Source organism: Spermophilus citellus (assembly GCF_964194105.1).
Source record: "Spermophilus citellus genome assembly, chromosome: 18".
Classification (NCBI taxonomy): domain Eukaryota; kingdom Metazoa; phylum Chordata; class Mammalia; order Rodentia; family Sciuridae; genus Spermophilus; species Spermophilus citellus.
The window spans coordinates 34,515,783-34,534,352 of NC_138200.1; the positions used below are offsets into that span (position 1 = coordinate 34,515,783).

Below are 18,570 nucleotides of genomic sequence, written 5' to 3' on the forward strand. Positions count from 1 at the left end.
GATAGAGATTAATTTAGGTTATTCATAAAGATGTATAAAATGTCATTTACAGTACTGGTCCTCATTCCTATCCCACAAAGAGTCTATGATTACTCTTTGGAGTTTTTCCTCAAATATCTCAGAATAAATGCTTCATTTTCTATCCACACCCTTTAAAATGCTTGTGATTTTTAAAATTATAGAAGGTTTCTTGCTAAACGTTGAATGATAAATACTAATTTTTACAAAAAAGTTATTTTTGTATTTATGCTATGAATAATCACTTTGTAAGGATTATTGGATGAACATGAGGAATTATGTAATGAATGTAATATTTGAAATCTATTGAATCAGATCTTCAGTAGCAGATCATTAATGCATTGAGGTGATTGTTGAATATACTCCACTTTAGGCTTCATCATGCCCAGGGTGATGTTTACTCTCTATATATCATAGAATTTTTTTTTCCTGGTTTTAGACACATATATCAATAGTGATTGATCAATAGTGATTGAAGAAGGAAACACTATTTTAGGGAAATATGTGTAATTTTATTAGAAAAATTTACTGCAGGTTCATGTTGCAAAAAGTTTTCTATAGCACTCTACAAAGACCCTACTCTTTAAATAATAATTGTAATTTCTGCAAGGAATATTTTTAAATGGGTTGGTCACAGGAAAAGATGGATTTTTTTTCCTCTTCAGTGATACTGAATGGTAGATAATGGGCTTAATATTTAAATAGGGATTTCTTTGCTCTAAGCAGTGGCTCAGGGTTATAATTCTTCATTTAAGATTACACAGTATCTCATTTGTGAAGCTTCCACAGACTAATCCTATTAAAAATAGCTTCCTCTATGGCTCTAAATATTTGCATACTGTTTATTTGATTCATTTAAAGGTGTTAAAATTAAATGTTGTTAAAGGAAGTGTGTACACAACTTTGGCTAAAGCATAATAGTATGCTGTTGACTTAGAGTCAACAGGCTTTTTTGCGTGTTTTTAACTGGTAAAATCTGAAAGGAATGAGAATATCCCATTTCTGTAGCTTATCAGATCTATCTCCTGGACAGTCTTTCTCTTTCCTTGCTTTCTAGTCATTACAGACTCTTAAAGGACATTTGGGGAAGGGCATTACTTTGTTACATTTTAATACCCTTATTTTTAAACTGTAGGATATCCTGTAGTTCCAAAGTACTATTATGTGCCAGCTGACTTTGTAGAATGTGAAAAAAGAAATCCTGGTAGTCAAAAGCGATTTCCTAGCAACTGTGGCCGTGATGGAAAACTGTTTCTTTGGGGACAAGCCCTATATATCATCGCAAAACTGCTGGGTAAGTATAGGAAAAGATGGTCAACATTTTTTCTTTACTTGTTATCAAACTGTAAGAAATAAGTATGTATTTGGTGATGTTTTTCTTGGATTTGGGTGATATTTCATACTTTTTAGAGGTCTTTGGGGAGTTTCTTAGTGTGTAAAGGAATATTAATGTATTTACGTTACTGAACGATGAGGGACAATTTCCAGGAAGAAAGTCAAATAGTTATGGGTACCATTATGATCATTTAGGGGGCTGAATTCAGCTTAGTAAATAGGTTTCTAGCAGAATGCTTTGAGAACTTTGTGTTACTTTTATGTGATATAATAAAGTTTACGATTAAATGTAGCAGTTGTGTTTGAACAGTGCTTTAGTAAAATATATGCCATAAGGAATTGGTCATCTTTGAAAATTCTCTCTTTACCAATAAATACATGTTAGTAATTTTCAGGGCTAGTTATAGGCTTACTGGGACTATTTATTCATAATTCTTAATTACTTTTTGGCTTCTCCTGCAAAAAAGCTGAATCAGAGTAGTCTTTGGGCACACTGAAACAAAGGCAAATTTGATAAGCACATACACACACACAAAAAAAAAAAACTATTATGCATCTTTTTGCACCACTCCTTGCTAAAATTTCAAATATTGCCAGCATGTCCACCAAAGGGCTATCATTTCAATGTCAGAATTTCTTTATGATGAATTATTAAATAAGCTAATTATAAATTCTGTACTTGTACTTTAAAAAGCCTGCTTACTATATGAAATACTCTTATTGTCTTTGTTTTTTCTAGCATTTCTGTATAAATGCTAAATTAGTTCATCCTGCAAGAGTAATCATCTTTGGTTCCTTTTTTTTTTTTTTTAACAGTCCATTAGGGAAGAATATTTCAAAAGTCAGATTTCCAATTTTAGCCTTACTCAAATGATGTGTAAGAGCAGACAGAAACTAACCAAAGAGGAGAAAATTAAGTTAATGCTGTTTTCAATTTGCTCCTTTCCTAACTCTATTTTCTGTGTCTCTTTATATACTGAATGCTAATTTAAGAACATGTAGAAAATTTTTCTTTCTTTAAAGGGACAGCTTTTTGACAAGGAGTTAATATTATTTATAAAGGCTTTGTTTTTTTGATTTTCCAAAGGAGGAATGGAATACACATGAAGTAATTTTTGTAGAATCAAGCCAAGTCAAGAAAGGTTATCTCTGGTTAGAATGTTATTTCCATCTCATTAGCATAAATACAAAAAAGCTTTTTGATAGGGTTAAATAAAACATTTTAGTAGAGTAGTAGTTAACCTGGGTAAAGACAGTAATTTTAACTAGAATCACAATTTTCTATATACTTAGAAATTATAAATGTACATGATGAAACTGTTCTATAATTCTGAGACTGAAAACTGAACCCTGTGACAGAAAATTTAAAGTCTAAACCTTTTTCTTTCTTTCTCTTGGTAAATCTCCAGCCTGGGGTTGTTACAATGAGAAAAATTATTTTGGGGGCAAAGTATAAAATTGACAAAGCTGATGAGATGGAAATGCAGAGTTGACCACACCCTTCTTAAGCAAATTGAGCTTTAAAAAATCAAAAGTCTGAGAATAGTATCAATCAATAGAAAAGTATTGGATTATCCTTATTCCAAAATAAATGTGACAAATGTAGACACATCTTGAATGTAGGCAGTATTTTCTCATGATAAGACCAGAGTGAATGTGAAGAGTATAGGTCATGCCTCTATTTCTGTTTCATGACCCAAATGAAGAAAAGCTACTGCAGGGCTGCCTTAAAAGAAAGAGTCAATTTCTCTTTTCCCTGTTGGGCTTCCAAAAAACAGTAAAGAACATGTAAAAGGTATGTTGTGTAATATGAAACTGTATCCTGATTTCCTGATGCAAAAAAAAAAAAAAAAAAAAATGCTGCATATCCATTAGCACTCTGGCCTAGCCATGTGTCATCTGTTAACAGATCACTAGTAAGATGAGTAAGATTTCAGAAGACTACATCATTTAGTTGCTGTTAACTATTGTTAAGAGCCATCAGACTTCTATGGATTTTCATTAAGATTCCAGATACCACATTTACTAACAAGTATTACTTATTCATTAAAGGAATCTCAGTTGAATATCTGCTTGGCAACCTTTTGTACTCAGTTAATTTGGAGTTACTCTTTTTTCATAAAAATAATAGAATAGTGAATCTTTAAAAGCATTCTGTATATATAACTCTCACTAATTCAGGCCAGTTTCGTATTCTGCTGAAATCTAATAGGAATACTTTATCTATGTGTAAGTGAATAATTTTACAACAAAACTGTGTGGCTTCTATGGCATTGATAGAGAAAGAAGATATATAGTATGCTATTTTCTAAACAAAGCTTGAACTCCCACTCTATTTTTATTAAATGGTTATTTTTTTATAGTCTTTCCTTTTTTCTTAGGAAATTTGCATTTAGGAAATCAATGATTATTATATAATAGGTAAATTAAATTATAAATATTTATTTTAAACCACATGACATATTTTATTATGTAATATTTAATTTGCCTTAAAATAAAATGATCATTTGTTGTATCTTCAACTATTATTTAAATTTGATAGTTTAGACATTGTTCATGTAAAATCAGTCCAGAGAAAGCGGAGTATCTTTTTGACCTCTTTGTAAAACCCTAAAAGTATTTATCAATGTAAAAAGTCACTTGAAAATCATGATCTTTGTCTGAAATACTAAAGAAATATAACAAACTTTAGAAACTTTAGAAAACTAAGGAAATATAACAAAGTTAATCTACTTTAAAACTTCCCTGAGGCAGCTAAATTTTCTTACCCCAAATATCACAATCTTACCTTCATTCAAGTACTATTAGAAGATCCTCAATCATTAAAGAGTAGAACTTTACATATTATATAACTTAAGGAAGTGAATAGAGGAATTTTTTTAGAATGGATATTTTGAAAACATTAATAAATATTAAGGGTGAAAACAAGACATGTTTTTTGGTTAGGTTTGAATTATTTGCAATCTTAACTACTTACAAGTTTTTCTATAGTTCATATAAACTCCCAAACTATTCAGGTAAATGAAAATTTTCTTGAATTTTGTGAATGATCATTGTCTTTTGGAGATGAGTATTTTTTAATTTCCCTTGAGCACTAATAGGAGACTTTTTTCTTTTAAAAATATTTTAATTAGCAAATAATAATTGTACGTAGTTATGAGATCCAGTGTGATGTTTCTACACACACACACACACTGAAATGGTTAATTCAAGCTAATTAACATATCCATCACTTCTATACTTCATATAACATTTTTTGTGGTAAGAACGTTGTTGGAAATTTTGACTACTTAATACAATATTATTATCTATTGTCACCTTGTCATCCTTTAGATCTCAAAAACTTATTGCTCCTGTCTACTGAAACTTTTTATCTTTTGACCAACAACTTCACATTATCAGCCCCCTGCAAACCACTAATAAAGGTGATTCTATTCCCTACTTCAACTTATTTAGGTTCCACATACACAATTAAGTTCATGTGCTATATCTTTCTGTTCCTACTATGAGTTCTTTATTATTATTATTATTATTATTATTATTATTATTCAATCATATTAATGGTATAAATTAATTGATTTTACTATGTCATTCCATACATGCATATATTGTGCTCCTTTTTAAAAGAAGTGCAGGCTTGCATCTTTATTTATTTATTTATTTTTTTGAATCACCTGTATAAAAGCCCCCTATTTCTACTTTGCCTCTGGGAGAGTAGTCTCCTGTATTTCTCCTTTGCTAGCAAAGCAATAGACCTTCTTTTCCCTTTTTCTCCAAACCATGACCTTGTTATTGGATTGGCATCAGGGACAAGGAGGCAACAAACAGAGAAGAAATATCTCTGCTACAGGGTCCCAAGGAATTCTCAAAGAAGGGAGGAACTTGACTCAGGACAAGTGGGAAGCTAAATGGAAATAACTTCAGCACATCAGTGAGGCATAGAGATCTATTTAGTAAAGCAAGGAATAAACATTCAAAGGAGAATGCAGACCATCTTGAGAATTAGAAATATCTCAACAGTAGATGTGGACCACCTACAAAGGGAGAGAGCAACAACTTGTTGTGAGCTATTTTTAGGGAGACAGTTGCTGGGGGCTGGACAAGAGGTGAAGTCGGTGAAGTTTTGCATCAGTTTTTCTTTGTACTTAGGTATTGCCTGCATGATGTTAATTTTTGCAGACCAGGACATGGGCCAAGTTCTTGGGCTAAGAACTTGGGCAGGGTTGCTCTCAGTTGCTTGTTTTGCATTTCAAAGGCTCATGGGTGTTTTCTGCATTCCATGGACTTAATGGACCTTCTCTTTGGAGAATCAGTGTGTCTTTCTTTTTCTTATTCCTATCTCAGTAAAATGTGTTACTAATATGTGTCATCACAGCTTTGAAGTACATAATATGCTTTGAAGTACATGATTTACCCTGTAAATAATCTGCTTAGCCTATTTTAGTGTGTTCTATTTGATTTTGTGATTTTAATGTCATGATGAAAAAAATTACTTGTTTTGTTAAATATCCTTTAACTTGTTTCATGGAAGAAACAAATGCTTCCTAATATTTCCCTTTTTAATCTTTTTATTTTTAAATTGACATATAAAATTGTACACATTTTGGGGGGGATAAAGAGCCATTGCTTTTTTATTCTTGTTCTTTTATTTTTGTTTTAAATATTCTATAAGTGGTCAGGTATAAGTTCTTTCGGGCCTGTCACCCTTCATCAGAAAGTTAATGTCATTGCATTGGCTCAATGAGGACCTCTTTCTTTGCCTCCTGAATGATAAAAATTAGTGCTGAAAGGAAAAACATATCTATTAACTTGACCTTTTGTTACTTTTTTTTAATCAGTATGGAAATTAATGATTATGGCAATTAGTTTTTCTATATTTTGTTAAAGCCACCAATTTTTGTTGTATTTATTAGGTCAGTCTATTAAGATTCCACTCTGTCAGTTGCCATGCTAGGTGCTGGGGCACAGCCATGAATAAGAAGCATACAGCCTACAGGGTTATTGATGAGTACGTGGTGTAAGCTGAAAAATCATGCTAGATGTGGAAGTGTGGTACTAGGAGAAATGGGAAGGAAATGCAAAGAAGCAAGCTTTCAAAGCACTTGGCTAGCCATTTGATTCTTATCAGTTTTAATAGATTAGCATTTTGCTTTCTTTTTTTTTTAAAGAGAGAGAAAGAGAGAGAATTTTTAATATTTATTTTTTAGTTCTCGGCGGACACAACATCTTTGTTGGTATGTGGTGCTGAGGATCGAACCCGGGCCTTACGCATGTCAGGCGAGCGTGCTACCGCTTGAGCCACATCCCCAGCCCCCTAGCATTTTGCTTTCTAAGGATATAAAATTTCTTAATTTGTGTGTCATCAGTTATAAATAACAAGATAAAGAGAATTTTACTTCTATAGAATAATAGTGAAATATTAATTATGTAACATGCTTGTTGGTTGTGGAAATTTTTCATACCTCAGTGATCATACAAATTGTAAGGGTCTGGCGAAGCGTCGGAGGAAGAGACCACACAAGAGACTGGCTTCATGCAACTGGCATAAGGGGATTTATTGATTCAGCATGCTGAGGTTCCAGGCTCACTCAGGAAGATAGAGCAGCCCAGAGCCCAGAGCAGTGGTCAAACAGAGCTTAAGAACACTTTTTGGGGAGGGCGGGGGTGGGGGTGGGGGGCTTTGCATACATCAGAACAAATCACCATGAGGCTCGGGAAAATTGAACAACAACTCTGATACATGATTAGTACATTCATTGGCGGGAACAGGCTGGGCAGGGGTGATTGGTCACTCCTAAGCAGGGTACACATTCAAACTGATTGGTTCGGGCCCTGTGACAAACTGCACAGGGCCCTAGGCTAAATGGCCAGTAGGGCATTGTCTTAACTATCTCAGGAATTTCAGGTTCTGGGTGTAGCAGAGGAACTTAACAATACCTAGTCTTTTACATTTTAACTCAGGCTTTGCGGCTTAGAAACAGCTTAGAAATTTTACCTTTACAAAATGAGCTAGGGAAATAATTTGCTGCTTATTTAGAATATCGGAGTACTAATAAAACTTGCATCATGAGCTAAACCTAAATTAATAAATCAAAGTTACATATCAATATCTACTACAATTGAACCTATATTGATTTGGTTTAAATTTGGCAAAAGCGGTTTTTTTTCCCCTCACAGAAAAAAAAAATTGTCTCATACTAGTGTTACCATTGTTTACTGGTGAAGAGTCCTTGCTTCCCCAATGCTGAAGTATAACACCAGAGAAGCACATGCCGAGGCAAGTTTAGAGTGGAAAGTAGAAGCTTTATTAAAGGACAGCAAAAAAGACTTCTCCCGAGGAAGAAGGGGACCCAAGAGGTGGAATCCATGGAAGGGTGGATGTCTTCCCCTTTTTATAGCTAAGGTCTTCTTTCAACTTTCCCTCATTCCTGTAGAATTCCTGTCCTGTGTTCTTTATCTTTCAGTGATAGAATGTAGGTGGGAAGGCCCAAAGGGTGGGGTACAGGTGGGCCAAAGGGGTAATCTGGGCAGGAAGGACTTTTGGATTAGCATCTACCAGTTTGCTGGGAGCTGCTTCATTAACATTTCCTTGGGATGGGCTGTGGGCCTTGGAACATTAACATTTCAATTTCCCAAGAGCTGCTCTGCTTTCCTGGGCTCCATTCTCAACATGGCCTTCATTTTCGATTTTACTCAATATTAGACCAGATTTATCTAACTACACTAACTACCTATCTTTAAATCTGGCTTCACTAGCCATAACAAGTTGTTTAAACACAATATGCCTCTTTGCTGTTTTCTATAAAATGATCAAGTTGTGAGGATTAATGTACATGAATTTCTTAAACAATGCCAGGAGCTTGGTAAGCAAAATCCAAATGCTGTGATGCCTGCTGCCCTTCCTCCTCCTTTTTCTTGTTATTTTACTTTTAGTATTATTTTTATTATTATTGAGGAGATCCTCCAAGAATTACTAAAGCACACTTTGGTGATTTTGTTTGTTGAATAATATTACAGATGTGCCTGGGAGGTACCCCAGAATAGAAATATAATGTAGAAATGTTCCCAAACCTGGAAAGAAATTTTCAATCATTGACTCCCTGGTCTATTTTTCGGAGTTAATTGCTTAAAAGCAGTACCTAAAAATCTATAGAAAATGAGTTGTAATTTTTTAAATAAAGATTATACACACATACATTTATGAAGAAATGAGATGGTGTGGTTTTCATATAAACAGTTTAGAACTGAAAATCAAGAATGAAATTAATATATTTTTATAACTTAGGTGTAGTAAAAATATAGAAGGGAACCATCTTATTTTAGTAGAAATTGGATTCATTTTTTGTTATTTTGCATTAATTTACACATGTGTGAGCATAACTGAGATAATTTTATAAGATGTGGAATTACTGGTTTAAAGAGTATTTTCACTATATATTTGCATAGATACTGCCAACTTGGACTCAAAGGAGTTTATGCAGAATTACATTTTAGGGGCCTTTTCCACAACCATCTCTTCCCTCGTGTATTCCCTTCAAGGTCCGTGCAGGAACTCAGCTACAGCCTCATGTGTGGATGATGGGCATCACTTGTGTGTGTGAGAGAAGACATTAGAGATAAAAGGGCCGTCATCTACCTCCTTCCTTCCCAGTCTAAATTGCCTTCTTTATTATATCTTTGGATTTTTTATCCAAAATTGCTGTAGGGAACTACCAGATGAAAAGAGCTTCCTTGTTTACAGTATGACAGCCATTGAGGACATTACCCTAAGAAATTCTCCATCTCAGAAATCTCTTTTATGATTTATTATCAAGAACCATGTCTGTCCTAACAAACTAGTTTCCTTCTTTGACAATACAAGTGTAATATTTTAAAAGCAGCTTTATTGATATTGAAAAACCAGCCTCTATCTCAGAGCAAAGCCTGTCCAAGGAAGGGACATGCCTTTGTCCTTGGAAAAACCCACAGAGCACTCCTAGGCACATTCCCACCCTGCTAAGTTGTTTATCTACAAATAACAAGAGAGATCTGCTGAGCCAGGTGTCCCTGACTCAGTCAGGCTAGGTGGGGATCCATAGCAGCCCCCTAGCAGCCACCAATCAGCATGAGACAGGGAAATACCTGGGATGCCAGATGACCCTCCCAGTAGTTTATGGTGGTTGATAACAAGTTGGGAAAACATGTAGTTCAGCATGTACACCCCTCTTGGCTTAAACCAATCAGTTCAAATGAATACCCCTTTTGTACTGACCAATCACCCCTACCCAACTTGTTCCTGCCAGTGAATGTGCTAATCATGTTTTAGAGTTGTTGTTTGATTTTCCCGAGGTGTGTGATGATTTGCTAAGAGATGCTATGATGTATGTGGGGGTCCCTGCGGTCTCCAAAGAATGTATAAAACTGCTGCAAACCCTGGGCTCGGGGCCTCTCAGCATCACCAGTTGTTGTGTGTGTGCGCGGAGGACTGAGCTAGCTCACAATAAACACCTCTTTGCTGCTTACATTGATCTTGGGTCTCTGGTGGTCTTTGGGGGTCCCGAATTCAAGCATAACAGTGTAACTCACTAAAGTTTACAATTTAATTCTTTTTAATTTATTTGCTGAGTTGTGCAGCCATGACCACAATTTCACAAGGTTTTTATCATACTTCAAAAGAACTACTTCAAAAGAACTTCCTACCCTTTAGCAGTCATTCCTCATTTCCCTCTAGTCACTTCCATAGTGCCCATCAACACTAGGCAATCTAATCTACTTTCTGTTACCTATTTTGAACCTTTCATACACCCTAAATCATATAATATGTGGCGTTTTGTGTCTTAGCTTCACTTGGCTTCATATTTTCTTTATGTTATAGCCTGTATTAGCCCTTCTTTCTTTTTTTTTATATGATAGCATTACATTGTATGCATATAACTGATTTTCTTAATCCATTCATTTGAATGGACATTTGGGTTGTTGCTTTGGGGGGGGGGGGGGCGGTACGGGAGATTGAACTCAGGGGCACTCAACCACTGACCCACATCCCCAGCCTTATTTTGTATTTTATTTAGAGACAGGGTCTCACTGAGTTGCTTAGCGCCTCACCCACCGTTGCTGAGGCTGACTTTGAACTCACAATCCTCCTATCTCAGCCTTCCCAAACTGCTGGGATTACAGGCATGTGCTGCACCCGCCTAGGGTTGTTGCTGTTTTTTGACTCTTCAGAATAATGTTTCTGTGAGCTTTCAGTATAAATTATTATTTGACATTTTTAAATTTTTCTTGGGTAAATGTCTGTTAAGGATTTGCTACCTCATATGCTAACTCTTAGGTTTAACATTTTAAACAATTTCCAAGCAGTTTTTCAAAGCAGCTACATCATTTTGCTTTCCCACCAACATATATGAGGGTTCCAGATTCTCTACATTCTTGCTAACACTTGCTTTTATCTGTTTTTTATTATTATTATTATTATTACTACTATTCTCCAAATGTAGAAAGAGGTCCACTTTCATTATTTTGCTTTTAGATATTTAGTCCTCCTGGCACTATGTGTTGAGAAAAAAAAAAAAAAAAAAAGAGTATATTCTTCTATTTACTGAAACATTTTGGCCTCCTATAAAAACCAGTTAACCATAAATGTAATAGTTTATTTTTGGACTCACAGTTCTATTTCATTGATCTATATATCTATTCTTATTCCAGTACCATGTTGTTTTAATTACTTCCCAGTCTGAGTGCATTTGTTACTTTTTCTTTCCCAACTAGAACCCTTTCTTCAATGGAGACTAGAAGTGAACATTCTTTTCTGTTTATGATTTCTGGGGAACAGTAGTCATTCTTTCACCACTGAACATGATTTTAGCTGTAGATTTTTCATAGATATGCCTTTTATCAGGTTGGGGAAGTTCCCTTCTATCTTGTCTTAATCAGCCTTTTGTCACTGTGGCCAAAATGCCTGACAAGAAAAACTTAGAGGAGGAGAAATTTATTTGGGGCTCACAGTTTCAGAGGTTTTAGTCCACTGTTTGCCAACTTTCTTGTTCTCGGCCTGAGGCAACATGATGGAAGGGCACGGTAGGGGAAAGCTGACCAGCTCATGGCACCTAGGAAGCAGAGAGAGACTGATTGAGGAGTCAAGGACAAAATATAATTCACAAGATATATAATCCCCAAGGACACACCCACAGCGACCTACTTTCTAGCCACACCCTACCTCCCTATAGTTACTACCCAGTACTTATAGTTCATTCAAATTGGTGCATCAAATGGAATCCCCTGATAAGGTTAAGCTCCTATAATCTGATCATTTCACCCCTGGACATTATTGCATTATCTAATATTTGAGTAATACCTCTTATCCAAAGTATATCATATTCCTAGTTTATTTGCTTTGTATCATGAAAAAAAATGTTCGTTTTTAAGTAAATCTTTTTCTGTGTCTATTAAAGAGATCCTAGAGCTTTTTTGTCCTTTATTCTATTGATATGTTTTTATATGTTACCAGATTTAGTTTACTGATATCATGTTGAGAATTTTTGTGTCTGTATTCATTAGCAGGTCTGGGGTATAGCTCAGTGATCACTGAGGTTGGGGTTTGTATGTGAGAGTTTCAATCACTTTGCTTTTTAAAAATCTGTTCAAACTTTTTATTTTTTTTGATTCAGTTTTGGTAGTTTGGTCTTTTCAGGAATATGTCCATTTCTTCTAGGTTATCTAATTTGTTGGCATGCGTTTTTTGATATTATTCTATTATAATCCTTAGGATCAACGGTGATTTTTTTTTCTTCTTTCATTCCTGATTTAATAATTTGAATATTTTCTCTTCTTTTCTCTCCCCCATCTTTCATCTTTTCCCCTCTTGTTTGTGTTGGTCAGCCTAGCTAAAAGTCTTGACCATTGTTGGGCTTTTCAAGAATGTATTTTTTATTTCATTGATATTCTCCATTATTTGTGTATACTATAATCATAAATTTTCACTCTATTTTTCTTTCTGCTTTTGATTTAGTTTTTTTTTTTTTTTTGTTCACGTCTTAAGGTAGAACAATAGATTATTGATTTGAAATTTTCCTTTTATTTAATGTGGGAATTTGTAGCTATAAATTCTCCTAATGGGCATTGCTTATCTACAGCTCCACATTTTCATATATTATATGTTCATTTTCATTCATCTCATCAAAATTACACTAGAAAGTATATTTCTTTCTTTTTGTTGTTGCTTTTTGTTTTCCTTTTTTCTGTGATGCTGGGAATCAAACCCAGGGTTGAGCACATCGTAAGGTAGGTACTATACCACTGAGCTATTCTCCCAAAGTATTTTCTGATTTCCTTTTTGATTTCTTATTTGCCTCATTGGTTGTTTAGGAATATTATACTCCATAAATTTTTTAAAATATTTATTTTTTAGTTGTAGTTGGACATAATACTTTTATTTTATTGATTTATTTTTATGTAGTGCTGAGGATCGAACCCAGGGCCTCGCACCTGCTAGGCAAGTGCTCTACTGCTGAGCCACAACCCCAGCCCAAAGCTGATTTTTTGTTTGTTTGTTTGTTTGTTTGTTTTGGTGCTAGGGATTGAACCCAGGATCTTGTGCATGCTAGGCAAGCACTCTACCAACTGAGCCATATCCCCAGCCCTCCACACATTTTGAGTTTCAGAAATTTGTTATTGATTTATCATTTCATTATGGTGACAGGTTATACTCAAGTTTTTATAGTTATTGAGGCTTATTTCATGACCTACCATATGTTATGTCCTAAAGGATGTTCCATGTGCCTTGAAAAAATGGATATTTTGCTCTTGAGCAAAATGGTCTATTGATCTCTCTTAAGTTTTGTTGGTTTATAATGTTGTGTAAGTGTTTATTTGATTATGTCATTTTTTTTCCTTAGCTGATGAATTAATCAGTCCTAAAGACATTGATCCTATTCAGCGTTATATCCCACAACAAAATCAACGTAATGTGAGCATGAGATACTCCAATCAGGTAAAGATATATTTTTTTCTTAATTTAGACACATGCATAGATATTTAAAGCTTAATTAAAGAGGAAATTTTATTCTGAATGAGTTTTTCTTGTTTCTTCTGAGGGATCAGCTTCTCTTTGTTCTGGTTAGTTAAGATTTGTTAGTGGTAAAGGGCTGTTAATGAAGATGTAGGAGTCAGATGTGTCCAGCAAGTCATCTTTCAGGGAAATATTTGCATCTTCAGAATGATTGAACTTAAGATGGGAAGTGTTTTGAGAAGGTGCAGTGCATATGGGTGGCATTGGGACAGATGACATATTATTGAAGAGAGTGGGTTCCCATAAAAGGCCCTGTGTTTAAGGTCTCTTCTATGCTCTGTGACAGGAGTGAGTGACTGATAGAGTTGTTCTTAGCACTTGGTGACTTGTCAGGGGAAGGAATAGTTTTTAAATTTTTACATTTAGTAGCTATGGATTTAGACTATGTTGTGTCAACAAAATAAGTGTTTGCAGAATCAGCAAGATTGATGTTGACTTGAGCAAACCCTCAAGTATTAAATGATACCAGTAATGAGGACTGTTAAAATGAAAATGTTGTGGATTGTGGAAACTGCCTGAGGAGAAAGGAAATGAACCTGAATGTGTGCCTGGGATTCTAAGCAGTTAACATGCATTTAATAAGAATGGCATCAGCACTCACAGACACTAAGCTTACAGATTGAAATGTTCCCTTATTTTATTTATATATGTGTGTGCGTGCACACACACACACACACAAATACACATACATGATAAATATTTGTTTTAATGAGGGAAAGGCAGAGCAAACAGCTCCATTAGGTTCTATTGTACTATGTCTTTGACTCTTGCTGGTCTTCAACAAAACGTGATTACTTTGAGTGATTTATAGATGCGAAGCTATTTGAGAGACTTGTAAATAAAATATTAAGATTTTCCCCAAAATATAAAATCTCTGTGTTGATATGTGACTGTTGATATGTGACAAATTTTTCACTGGCCTGTTAGCTCCTATACAATGGGAATTTGGCATTTCTTTTCGGCTAGTATACCATGTGGTACAAATGTACAATCTCTACTAATTTGAGATATTCAGTTTTACTTTAAGAAATGATAAAACAGGGAATATATTTAACTTCGTATTACCCAGTGCTGTGACTCTGAGCTATTTTAAGACTATCATGTATTATTTATGTAGCATTTTACATGCTTGACCCATTTCTCTAGGGTGATGAAACCTCAAAGCCTTTTCTTAGAAAATTAAATAATAGGTCATAGATTTGAGATATAGGAGTAGGAAATAGAGGACATTAAAACATTTTGTGGATACATGGCCGACAAAAATCATGAATTTAAACTTGTTTCATGCTTGACACACATAAGGCAGGTTGTTGGTTACGTGTAATTTTCACCATATAGTTTACTGGCATCTTTTTCTTTCCCATTCAAGAATGCTTCTCAAAGTACAACCGAGTGGAAGTTAATTTTATAGAGAATTCATTCTACATTTTTTATATTAAACTGATTTCTAATGTTGCTACTAAAATATCTATCTATAACATGCCTTTCAGGTGGAACCACATCCTCACTAAGAGCAGTGCTCTAAGGGTATGAATTGAGGCTTGTCCCCTGCATGCATGTGGTAGATAATATCTGTGTAGCACTGTATAGAGTTTCTGAAAGGAAGGTGATGGAAAGATGTGCAATAGAAAACTGTTGCAAGCTACTGTTCCCCTACTTGGTTGGCAGCTTAATTGTGGTGATATATAAATGATAAGATTCCCTTACCACTTTCTCAACCATTTTAAACTGTAGATAAGTTGGGCATGCTCAGATATATTACGGAGTCTGGATGAAGTAGACTGATGGAATACAGGGGCCACACATATCCCCAGATGTGCAGCTCTCTGCTTGAAATGTTTGTTCCAGTGGTCACTGTGTCATCATTGGCCAAGTCAGATTTTGGGATTAACAGATCTATGGAGTTGTCCTGATGCTTTAAACTCTGACAAACGTTGGGAAAGTAAGTAGAGAGTAGTAAAATCCAGACAATTCCTGAAAATGAGAGAAATCCCTGCCTTCAAGGGAAAGTATTTCAGAAGGCCCCTTGACCTTGAGGATTCACTGGAGGGCCCACAGAACTTGGAAGATGATGTTCTTACACTAAAGGCTTATTCCAGTGAAAGGATACAGATTAAAATCAGCAAAAGGAAAAGGCATATTGAACAAGTCCTGTGGAAACTAGGCACAAACTTCCAAGACTCTCTTTCCAGTAGAAACAGATGAGATATATTTAATTACCCCAACAGTAATGTGTGACAGTACTTAGAAAGGGTTATCAAACAAAGATGCTTGCTCAAGCTTGGTTGTTCATGGTTTTTATTAAGGGTCAGGCAGGCATGCATCACCTACATGAGTGACCTCAGTTATTTATACACCTGCTCTCCAGAGAAAAACTGAGTGTTTGTCATAATCACATTTTTTAGCACAACCTATCTTGGCAAACTTGTATTGTGGTCCGAAGCCTCGAGTATGCAAAAACACTCTTATCCTGCAAGTCTCTTACATTTTCTCAAATGTTTTCTATTTAATATTTTTATAATTATATTTAAATTAAAATCATAATTTTAATCATTGTCATTTACTGTAATATATATTAGTGTTACAAATACTAACATTCAGAGAATCTATGTTGACTTTTTGTTCCAGCTCCTTTGTTGAATTTTTGTCATATTTTAATTTCTATTACTTCACTTTTATTCTCTGATTTTTCTTGTCATAGTTTCCTGGGATTTTTTTTTAATACTAATTGTCATAATAATTTAAAAGGCAAGGGGTAAAAACAAAAATTTAGAGATGTCAGTTGAATAACAATTATTCTAACTTTTTATTTTGAAAGAAATACATATCCACAAGAAATTGCAAAGGAAAGTGTAGGGAGTGCCTATGAACCCTTCCCTCAGTCTCCCATATGTGAACATTTTATGTAATTATAGTACAATATGAAAAAAAAAAGAAAATTAACATCGGTATAATCCACAGATTTTATTTAGATTTTACTCATTATATAGCACACATTTGTGTTTATGTATCTATGTATTTTTATCACATATAGCTTTGTGTGACTAACACCACAATCAAGTTATTTAATTGTACTATTACTCTATTACCATAAAACATCCTTCTGTTACACTTTTACCACCATACCACACCACATTTTTCTGTTACCTTTTTATAACCTCCTTTCGCTTCAGTCCTTTTAGCCCCTGAAAACTACATATAATTTTGTCATTTCAAGAGTCTTATCTGAGTGGAACTATACCTAATTTGGGGGGATTGGGTTTTTTTTCCTCAATATAATTTCTGTAAGATTCATACAAGTTGTTTTTTTGTATCTGTAGTTTATTCCTTTTTATTTCTGAGTTAATATAGCCATATAGCAGGATATGGCTGTACTATAGTTTGTATTGATAGAATTTCTTATCCGAAATTATGGAGGCCATAGGAAGTGAGTTGCACAATATTTCTTAGTGTTGAAAGAAAACAACTGTCAACTAGGAACTGTATATCCAAAAAAGCTACCTTCTGAAGGACAGGTATGTCCTGTGAAGTATATGAACATTTAACTATTTCCTCTATGTTCATTGAGCAGCATGTTAAATTATGTGAAAATTTTTGTTTCAACCATAAAATTTTGGTGAGGAGTGAAAAATCTGTGTGGTTTTCATTAGTACATTCAACCATAAAATTTGATCAAAGAAATTCATTGAGGTAAAAGATAGTCTATTGTGCTTACCTCAATTTTTACCATTCCATTATTCTTTGCTTTCTGAATGTCCCAGCCTTCTTCTGTTATTTTCTGTTTGGAGACCTTTTATATGTTATTTATGAGTGAGTCTGCCAGCAAGAAACTTCTTAGTTTTCCTTTGTCTGAGAGTATCTTCATTCCTAAAGGGTAGTTTTTTTAGATATAGGATTTCTGGTTGACAGTTGTTAGCTTTCAGCAATAAGAAATATTATGCTACTTTCTGTTGTCTTCATAATTTCAGACAATAAATTCCCTGTCAATTCAAGTTTGTGTTCCACTATAGGTGATGCACTATTTCTCTTTGGCCTGAGTCTCTTTATACCACTGGGTAGTGGGCCAAGAGACACCAGGCTCATGTAATGTGGGTGAATCTGACCATTTTCTGGTGTCTCCAGTGTGGAGCAAGGGTTATCTAGACTTATCACTGTTTCAAAGCCACTCAGGTGAATTGCACTACCCTTAGGTGCCTAAGTTTTAGAGGACTGTAGGGTCATGACAGCTTGCTGAGGCTTCCTGCTCTGATTGTGAAGCAGAACTTGGGTAGACACAGTAGAACTTTGAAGCTGTTTTAATAGGCAAATTGATCAATTCAGTTGAAGAGCTACTACTGTCCTAAATAAACCTAACACTTAATTGAGCAGAGATGGTATTATTAAACAGTTGTGATGCCATCCCACTCCTGCATGGATGCAAACCAAGTTAAGTAAGTAAACTTCAATTATTTATGTTGTCTGGTAAAGTAACATTTTAAAAAAAATAATTTATACTCTTAATTTGTCTGTCCTTTATCTTCTAAGTAAGGTAACAATGTCTGCTCCTCTACCCTACTTTCCTATATCACCTTTGATTTGGGAAAAATACAAAAAACCCCATTATTCCATCCTATAAATTACTCTCTGGAAACGTGTCATTTGGGTTTGGAAGTTGTACTATTAAACCTGCTTTCTTAAAACCCTTTGCATACCATGTTACAATACTTGTCATGCTGTTGCAGTTGGTTGTATTCCTGACTCCCTGACGGAGGTCCTCAGAGTACAGAATATGTCTTATTCTTTATCTTCTCTTATGTGAAGAGCATGAGACAAGTATGAGACAGGGTATGTGACAGGGCATGAGAATGGAAGTGAGAGATACAAAAATAACCATATTTGTGCTCCTACTATTTATAGACATTATGCATGCCATTTTATATGCATTGTGTCTGATTTTAACACTTTTTCTAAATATTACTGTACCCATTATAGATACTGTGAGTCTCAGTGAGGTTTATTAATTTCTCCAAAATCACACAGTTATCATGTGGCAGAACCAATATGAAGTTGTTCACTGAAGAGGAAAAGCAAAGCATCAAAAGCATCTGAAGGCAGTGATTTTCTTAAAGGTGTGAAGGAGTTAACAAAAGAAGTGGCTTATTTCCTCAAAAGATTGACTCAGTATCACATCA

General features: G+C 34.7%; 1 protein-coding gene across 2 annotated transcripts in view; it reads left to right on the forward strand.

Moving 5' to 3' along the window:
• Positions 1 to 18,570, forward strand: part of PHKB (phosphorylase kinase regulatory subunit beta) — a 223,515-nt gene that overhangs the window by 127,699 nt on the left and 77,246 nt on the right. For both annotated transcript variants that reach the window (XM_081273845.1, XM_081273844.1), the window contains exons 13-14: positions 1,154 to 1,312; positions 13,227 to 13,321. In XM_081273845.1, the coding sequence (XP_081129971.1) occupies positions 1,154 to 1,312; positions 13,227 to 13,321 (254 nt within the window). The remainder of the gene's footprint in view (positions 1 to 1,153; positions 1,313 to 13,226; positions 13,322 to 18,570) is intronic.